Source organism: Botryllus schlosseri, chromosome 6 (genome assembly GCF_051294905.1).
Source record: "Botryllus schlosseri isolate E-star chromosome 6, Bs_hap1, whole genome shotgun sequence".
Lineage (NCBI taxonomy): Eukaryota > Metazoa > Chordata > Ascidiacea > Stolidobranchia > Styelidae > Botryllus > Botryllus schlosseri.
Genome location: NC_137241.1, coordinates 2,494,584 through 2,504,689, shown reverse-complemented (window position 1 = coordinate 2,504,689; position 10,106 = coordinate 2,494,584). Strand labels below are relative to the sequence as shown.

General features: G+C 40.1%; 1 protein-coding gene across 1 annotated transcript; it reads left to right on the top strand.

Annotated features, from left to right (window-relative positions):
• Positions 1–2,875: 2,875 nt before the first annotated feature.
• Positions 2,876–9,286, top strand: LOC145440198 (uncharacterized). Its single transcript, XM_080317775.1, has one exon. The coding sequence runs from the start codon at positions 7,701–7,703 to the stop codon at positions 9,147–9,149; it is 1,449 nt and encodes a 482-aa protein (XP_080173901.1). The 5' UTR covers positions 2,876–7,700; the 3' UTR covers positions 9,150–9,286.
• The last annotated feature ends 820 nt before the right edge of the window (positions 9,287–10,106 follow it).

Genomic DNA, 10,106 nt, shown 5'->3' with positions numbered 1-10,106 from the left:
TTGAACAGATGAAACGGGCAGGCATCGACGTAGCCATCAGCTGGATACCCAGTCACAGCGGCATTCACGGAAATGAACTTGCGGTTGAATTAGCGCGGACAGCAGCTTCTCAACCTCCACCTCTTTGGTCACCCACGATCCAGTTTTCAGATGCGAAAAGCGAGATTCGGACGTCCATCCGATCGCGATGGGACACGGAATACAGAAAATGAAAAAGGATGTCACTATCGAGTTTTTCAAACTTCCATATTCGACCGAATATCGTCAGATGGAATATCGCGCCGGCATGAGAATATTTTGTTTCGCCTTCATTCCAGTCATTGCCGGCTAAATGTGCATCTGTTTAAAATTGGGTGTATTGACTCTCCTTTATGTGATTTCTGTTTCGTACCAGACACCGTCGAACATTTTCTTTTATCATGTTGCAAATACGCTCACCATAGACGCACGGTAAAACAGTATTGTGAGGGACTACATCTTGCGTTCAGTACTTATAACCTTTTAGTTAACCCGCTACTTTTTACGGCTGTCATCGAATTTGTGGATTCTTGTAACATATTGCTATGATTTCCTCAACCTTTTCATATGTATTTGTCCTGAATTGACTATTCTTTACGATTAACCTTGCACGTGGTGCACCAGACCTTTATCGGTGATATGCGCCACTTCCCTTTTTTACCATCTATAATAATAATAACTTTGAAGCCTGTTCATTCATATGCCACGATTACGCTGCCTATCATCTGGGATGCATTACCACCACATATCCGTGAATTGCCTTATAATAGATTCAAAAAAGCCCTACTTGATCACCTCTTGTCGTTACACTAACACTGTTGCCCTACCTCGCCCAGACATTGCTTCATTGATCATTTGCTACCATCGTCTGATTTTTTTTTTCTATTTTCCTTTCTTAACTGAACATTTTTTTACAGCCAAACTGAACATTTTTTTACAGCCAGACTGCTCAGAGTCAAGTGTACCTGTTTGATGCTGGTGTGATCAGACTAGATGACCTTCACGGTCTTATCGATCATTCCTATCTAATACCGAATACTGTGCACGCATATTTTCTGTACCACCATCACTGCCGTTTGTTATGTATTTTGGTTCGATGAAAATAAAGACTCTCTCTCTCTACGTACCTCGCATACGTAATCCAGATTCAAAATAAAGGCAATGTGGCAAAGTATGAGTAACAATTATATTCACAAATGAGTAACAATTATATTCAGAAAAAATCACTATCTCCATATAGTTTAGGTCAAACCTTCTTTGTTGCTATTGTCACATTAAGCATTGTACGGGTATAGGCTACGTGTTTCAAATTGTTACGTGAGGCGTTTCCAAATCCCTATTTCGAAAAAAAGTCAACCAGCGCTCGCGATTACTGTATGAATCATCATATATATCACCCATAAAGAATGAACGGACATGTCAAAAAGAGAAAGCCGGAAGCTGAAATTCAAAGAAGAATAAGAGCACTAAATATTTGTGTACTGGAGTTAGGGGTAAATCCATTCATTTAGTTTTTGCCGAGCACGAAACACTCGGTCAAGGGATGGCGAATTTAAGAAAAAATGGAAACTTTCGCTCAAAATCAAAGCTATTTGAGCTGCACATCGTTCGGAATGCAGCAACCAAGACAAGCTTTGTAATATCCCATATACATTTCAGTGCAGTGGTTCTCGAACTAAGGGGCGTGAATGCATCTGAAGGGAGGCGTGAAGCTGAAGGTAAATGAAAAACATTTTAGCGCTACACGCGATTCAACTCCAGCTTATAGTTTATTGCTCTGTTTATTGTCCGACTTTGATATTACTGAATTCTCTCATCAACAACCATAACCTTCCATGCCATTAAACAATCCGTCGGTTTTGCTAGCATGCTGGTTGCTCTTTTTAATATGTTGTGATATCATGATAGGGGGTGGGCGCAAAATTGTTCACTATCATAAAGGGAGGCGTGTCTAAAAAAGTTTGCGAACCACTGCTTTAGTTTCTTAATAGAAGAAAGTTGATAGGGTTCTAAAGACAGTTAAAAATGTATCATGTTTAACATTGTTTCGAATCATGACGGCAAATATATATTTTTTCAATCAACTGCCACTTTCTCATCACCTAACATCAACACATTAACTCAGCGGCATTTATTAACAATGAAATTTAGAAATAAAATTAAAATGCGCTTGATAATATAGCAAAGAATTTTCGCTCAGCCTGCCAACGTAGGCTTTTCTACTTCTCATTTGGCCCGCGGAGGAAAATAATTGCCCACCCCTGCTCTCCAGAGTTTGAGTCTAACTATATACCAGATCCGGCTCGAGAAGGAATTTTAAGCGGCCCTCGGAGAGTTTCCGGTACTACATGATAATGTGGCCTGTGGCCCGAGAAAGGTGGCCACTGGCCATGAAACTACTTGTTCTGTTTGGGTCTACATACAATTGCGAGCAAACATTTTCGACCATGAAAATGAACAAACAAATCTGCTTTCCAATCTAACTGATGCTCACGTGCAGTCTTTACCAAGGTTTTCTACGTGAGACATGCAACCAGAGTTCAAAGAACTTGTCGACAACTTGGATCGATCTCAGATCTCATTGACTTCAACAGCTACTGAAGTATATTACGTTGATAAATTCAAAAAATACTGTTTTGGCCTCTATGCTTTCAAATTAAAATTCACATTTTATAAGATTCATTCCTTGAATAGGTGGATAAAACACGATTAATATATCGATTTTGTAATCCGGCCAAGTACTTCATTCTCCTATGTCCGGCCCGCGCCGGCTGAATAAGTTGCACGCCACTGGTCTACAGGGCAACTTACGTACAGATGATGTCATAATATTAAGAAGGCTTTTTCATCTTTGAATAAATTACGGTCAGTCAGTCAGTCAGTCAGGTTTATTAATATTTTCATCGTTTCAAAACATCACAAGACTGCGATACAATGAAAAGATAGGAGGGTGTCGAAACAACTTGGAGTAGCCATTAAGATCAGACACCCACCTTAGCCTAGGCGAAGTAAATAAGAGGCATGCACACTGAATGAAAAGTAATGCAGAGAAATATAAGACGCAAGCGACAAATGGGGTGGCATGTGGCGGAGGGCGAGGTCGATGTTAGGTCGTGGTCCGGTAATCCTGAAGACTGGCTAGTGTTGATTTAGAAGAAATTGCTTGTATTTCGACTTGAATGCGGACATGCTCGACGACTGACGGATAGCCGGCGAGATGCTGTTCCACAATTGGGGTCCGGCATACTTGATAGAGCAATGCGTTTTCTTGTATTCAGTCCTGATCATATGGTAGTTGTTCTTCGTTGACGCGCGTGTGCTGTACTTGTGCGCTTTTGTCTCCGAGGTGAAGTAGTCCTTGAAATTTGAGGGACATTGACCGCAATGGAACTGATACATAAACTTGGCAATTTCTAGCTTCCTCATATCTTCTAAGTTTAGAACACCAAATCTTTTGAGAAGCGATTTATCAGTTGCACATCCAGGCCCCCGTGGGGCTTTGGCAATGATACGGATGATCCGATGTTGAAGTTTTTGCAGTGGGGCAATTGTATTCTTGCAGGCAGCACCCCAACAAAGAATTCCGTATTGTAACTTTGATAGGAATAGAGAGTTGAAGAGTATCAACAGCACGCTGACTGACAGAATGTAGCTAAGGCGGCGAAATAGACCACATACCTATATAATATAATATACCATACCGGTATAGTACTGTCGGGAATATTCTCCGCATGAGATGAAAGATTGTGTTATGGCGTTTGTCAATAACATCCCGTTACTCAATATGACCCGAGGCGACGCAAGTCTAGCAGTCATACTCAAATGGCCACGAGCCACATGGATTAGTTGTTCTGTGCTCTGCTCATAGTTCTGTGTTTTTCAGCGCAGTGCAAACTGCCTTCATTGCTAGTACATACCGTCATGATAGATGGACTGAGATTACAAGCATGTCAAGAGAATAGAATTGTAAGAGTGGGATAGGTGACGCCTTTAGCGTACAGAAGGCATGTAGCGCTGCCTAAAAGTGTTTACTATTCAGGAAATTCTGATTTGTACGGATATTCATTCATAATTTTATTAGGATACTGCATGTCGTATAGTAGAGCACATCAATTTACCCCGATATAAGGATGCGATAACTAGCAATTATCTAAGCGTGCAGCGGCCACGGATAGCATGGAGGAAAAAATTGGTGGGGCAGACTGCAGACTGGATGACCGTACTTCAAGGTAGTATCGCATTTCCATCGGCCAAGTATCTCGATAGTGCGGACGAAATTAAATCTTATCTCTCTATCTCTCTGTAACCTGCGGATATGTGCGCAAGTCCCGTCGTCATACTTGAATACACAGAAGGGTATACAGCTGACTGACTGACAGCAGCATACTTGATAGCAACGTTCTCTCTATGCTTCGCGCGTGCACTGTCACGCCCTGCTGACAAAATCGCCGCGCACAAAAATTCTCACTGTAACTTTCGCAAAAAGCACTGATGATCATGAGATACACGTAAAAATGTGGGTAAGCTGAGCTGAAGTCATGATCAATGTTCCCTCTAAGCTGCGCACGAGCGCAATTGCGCAGTGCTGACACGGGCTATGTGCTCAGAAAATCTATGCAGCACACAAAAAATCCGAAGTGATGACCTATTTTTAGTCGTTGGGCTCTGTTGTCAAAGGGACCGCGCGGTGAGTTGGTGAGTGCGCGCAGACTCTTGAAAAATTAGAGGGAACATTGGTTATGACAATTTTTTCGTCAACACCACACATTACTGGAAAATGCAGGTAAATCGCGAGTAGTCAAGCCGCGGTAACGCTATTGTACAAGGGACCGCGCAGTGATTGGCGGGTTTGCGCAGCCTCGTGAAACATTAGATGGAACATAGCTTGGTAGTTCTATGACTGGCGACACGGGCGCTAAATTTTTATAATGCCCTAATCAAAAGCTAGTTGGGCACTGATTCTGATAATATGAATTTAAATCTGGTCCGGTCAATGGAATCAACCAAATATCACAAAATTGGGAATCGCTCTACGCCAGGGGTGTCAAACTCAAGTTGCGTCGCGGGCCAGATTCAAACCTTTAAGCATTTCGATTACTTATGTAGCCCAAGGCCACATTGCAGGGCATAACAATGAACATAGTAATGAACTAACGGGACGCATAAGATCCATGTTAAAATGCCCATATCCATTCCCAGTGAACTCCAGACTGTTCTATACATTCAACAACGGCATATTGTACGCGTCGAAATCGCGAGTGGCAATGTTATGTATAGTTGCTGGGATTGCTTATTATCGCACGGAGGGGGAAAATTTTTCAGATTTACGAATGAATTCCGTAATTAATAGTAGTAGTAGGTATCACATATTACTATCAAATATTTAGGCTATTGTTTCACAGCCCATGTGATCAGATTCACCGGTAAAGATTATGGAGGGAGTGCTGTCGAAAATTTAGGGCAAGTTTTAAATGATAAAATGCATCTTCAGATGGACCAATTATTATTAGTCACTTTGTTGCATGCTGTTATTTCTTTGATTGTCGATTGTATCGGTAGTGGAAATATATCGAAATCGCCCAAATGTACCATAAACAAATTTCTTTCGTGAGGAGCACACGATTCCGACTCCAGCTCAGATTGAGAAAGAGTGCTTATCATATTAAAATCGAAAAATGAAACCGTGTTAAATTGCGCGGAGCGCGAAGAAAATTTGAAGATTAATTAAAAATCTCTCAAAAATTCGAGAGTGAATTCGTAATTTCAATTTGCATGTCGACGGCCGCCAACACATACTGATTCAATTACGTGTCGACGGCCTCACAAATTCCCGCCTACGGCCGCAGGTTGCCCACCCCTGATCTAATAGTGTACATATGACATATCTTACGCCAATTTTGAATCCGCATTTCAGTTGTTGAGTCTTTAACATTTCTGACAAATTTCCCCAAACTTATTCGAAAATAACAATAAACATTGAACAGGACATAAATTTATTTCAAGGTAGGTTGCACCGTGACTAATCCTATAATGCTGGTAGTGACTACAGAGAGCACGTCATCGTTCTGTCCTGCCATGATAAACTAGATCAGTTTTAGAATTTAATTAAATTGAGTTGATTTAGGGTAGCCTAATTAAAGGAAAAACCGGGCAACGGATATTGCATCCAAGTCTATCTTAAGCAGTGCATTTCGCCAGACAATAAAATCAGCTATACACCGAGCTTTGGGCTACTGCCAAAGCTATATGAAGTAATGAATGACTTATACGCGGGAAATGCTACTAGTAACTAGTAGTAAATACGGTGACACGACAACCTCGCAGTCGGTGGTAATAATGCGGCCCTTGGACAATGGACATGCTCGACATTTGCTGTCTTGAGGGATTATTTATTGGTAGTATTTCCTGTAAAAAATCTCATAATTTGTTACAAGTGCGCTGGATGATATAGGCATGTTTCAATCTCCTCAAAATTGCTTCGCGGGCCGTATGTTTGACACCCTGCTCTACGCAATTGAACATGTTCAATTTTTCAATGTGTTGCAGCGTTCCGATCGTTCGAGAATAAGATTTGTAATAGATAGCTAAACGGAGTGGTGCAGAATGAAGTTTTATATTGATGTAAGATTCGTTAATATGCACCATATATTAGAACAAGATTTCGCGGTTAGGCAGAAAATAATACGTAAAATTGGAAGCAATATTTGATACTTGCCTCTGACCTGAGCGAGTGAAATGTGACGTCAACCACCAGATAATTATCATAATCTCAAAGCCATATGATTAAGCAGATATAGTAACCACGAAAGCCCCCTCAGGGTAGGAGTTGCTTGTGTGATCTAGAATGAAAGATAAATACAATTGGTCGCATGATATGAATAACACGTAAATAAGTTCTCAATCCCTCATTTTATGTTTGTTCAATGATTATTCATGACTCGATTTCACTCCGAAAGTTGTTTTTCGGTATTTCTACCAATGTTCATGTTGTATATATTTTAGTATTATTTTGTATGTTATATTTTTTGTATTGTAATTTTAATGCAATTTTAACGTGAGTAGGGCCACAATCTGCCTACTGTGGGGATAACTAATTACGCAAGCACGAGCACGGCTAATACTTGTGATATAATATTTAGAAGAGAAATTTCCAAACAAATGTTTCTACGCTCTGAATAACTTGATACAATCTACTATTTCTTCTTTGTAAATGTCCAGTTGATGTCATAGTTCATGTATAAGTACAGAGTAATCGTTCTTTCACAAAAAAAATCGATTATGGCAGATGATCAACTACGAATAGTTCGAGTATTAACGAATGGAATCGATTGTGAATACAATTACTTGAGAATACTGTATTGGTTGTATTCGATTACGATTACAAATCAAGAGAACCTCATGTCTGGTTACCTACCACCACGAAGTGATTTATCCAGCTCCACTGAGACTACCGAATCGAGACTACCGGTTCAACAGAGGTGTCTGATCCTGAGTTATTATATCATATGCTAGCACATAACTCTCCAACTGCTGTGCATAAGCACGGTGCACAGTATAGTGTACGTCACAGTATAAACGTGTTTTTTCATTGTTTATAACTTCCATAATATTCTGATAGTTGGAATAGTCTACGCATAGCTTATCTTGACCAGTACCAGTTTCCGAATAACATTCGAGAGGGTATGGCTGTGAAACAGAAATTCTCCAAACATTCGCATTATCGCAAAGACGGCAAAACTCATTTCTGCGAAATTTGCGGCAACGAATTTACTGACGATGCTGCGATGAAAAAGCACATGGAGATTCACGTGGCTGTTCCAGAGCATATATGTGAAATATGCGGGAAAGGGTTTCGTCTGAGACCGTCTTTACAAAGACATATGTTAATTCATTCCGGCATGAAGAGTTTTGTTTGCGAGATTTGTGGGAAAGAATTTGCATACAATGGCGTTTTGAAACAACACATGTTAGTCCATGCGGACAGCAAAGAATATCCATGTGAAATATGCGGAAAGAATTTTCGCACTAACGCCAATCTTAAAAGACATTCATTATGTCACAGCGACTTCACACATCCGTGCTGGATATGCAATAAGGAATGTCATGACAAATCTAGTTTGACGACGCACGTACAGACGCATTCAGTTGTAAAGAACTTCGTATGCCAGATTTGCGACAAGGCATTTAAAAGCGGTACAAATATGAAACAACATATGGGAATGCATTCTGATATCAAAAAATACAGATGCGATGTATGTGGAAAAGGGTATCGTTTTAAAGGTGAATTGAAAAGACACACAGTAATTCACAGCGGCATCAAACTACATCCATGTACAATGTGCCAGAAGGAATTCTACTACAAATATAATCTAAGATTGCACATGCGAGTTCATGTCAACGTTAAAAAAACATTCGTATGTCAAATTTGTGGTAAAGCGTTTACTACGATTGCTATATTGAAGGAACACACGGAAACGCACAATGTACTGAAGGAACATAGATGTGAAGTTTGTGGGAAGGAGTTTCGCAGAAAGTCCAGTGTAAAATCACACATGGCAATTCACAGCGACGTCAAACAACATCGCTGCGATATTTGCAGTAAGGCATTTCATGAAAAAAGCACTTTACAGAAGCACCGTCGATTGCATTCTGGGATTAAGAAATTTGCGTGCGAGATATGCGGCAAACTATTTGCTCTCCGTGTTACTGTGAGAAATCATATGAAAATTCATAGCGAAGTCAAACAATATGATTGCGTTATCTGCGGGAAGAAATTCCGTACCAATGCCGAACTGGAAATTCATTGGTCAAGACACTGTGGCGTCAAAAAACATAATTGCACGATATGCAGCAAGGGATTTGATCAGAAAGGCTACTTGGGATTGCACATGAAAATGCATTTAGGTACAAAAGATTTTGTTTGCGAGGTATGTGGAAGAGGATTCGTAATCGGTTCCGGTTTGAAAAGACACATGAAAGTGCATCTTGGAGTGAAAGACTTCAAGTGCGATGTATGCAACAAAGCATTCAGTCGCAAGGAACGTTACATGCCCACATGCAAGATCATTCTGGCGCGAAAAAATTTGTATGCGAGATTTGTGGGAAGGGATTTAATCTCAGTTTTAACATGAAGAACCACATGGAACTTCATACTGACATCAAGGAATACAAATGTGATATATGCGGGAAGGATTTTCGTACTAAGAACAAGATCAACAGACATCGAATATGTCACGCTGATGCTAAACAAGAACGATGTCATATATGCGATCGGAAGTTCCACTTGAAAACAGCTTTGAAAAGGCATATGCTAATCCACTACAATATCAAACGATTTTGCTGTGAGATCTGTGGTCAAGCATACGTCCAACACGGTAACTTAATGCATCACATGGAGATTCATTTCGGCGTCCGATAACATGGTTCTTGAATTAGTGAGAATCTTCCATATGCGATTTTGTAGTCATTTCTGCGGAGTTGCATTCAGTCAAGATGATGCCCTAAAACATCACAGATGAACCATTTAGGCTCCGAAGAATATGATTCATAGTTCTTTTCTGACCATTTTCGTACATAAGGGCGCATCTGAACTCAACTTTAATACGACAAGGGAGGTTGATGGTATTGAAATTATAGTAAAAACGTAATAATGAATTCCATTGAATGAATGACATTGATAAACAGACCGGCATTCTCGAAAAGATTATCCAATTGAATATTACATTCATTTAAAAAAAAATTAATTTAGAGATTTTCATATGCCGCTATTACGATTTTAATGGTGCCCGGTCAATACCGAAAAACCGTTACCGAGAATGCTGTCGCCGTGAATGGACAATACCTAGAATAGATATCACCGAGAATTGACACCACAGAGAATGGACATTACCGTATAATACAATATGTGCAATGCAGGCATGTTATGCGTATGTAGGCTACAGGTTTTTTTGCGAGGTATGGAAGAGGATTCGTAATCGAATCCACTTATAAAAGACACAGGAAAGTGCATCTTGATCTGAAGGAATATAAATGCGATGTATGCAACTCACAATTTCGTCGCAACCATCACTTACATACCCATATTATGA

Excerpts from the sequence above, each read along its gene's own strand:
- LOC145440198 (XM_080317775.1), top strand. The coding sequence starts at position 7,701 with ATGGCTGTGAAACAGAAATTCTCCAAACATTCGCATTATCGCAAAGAC.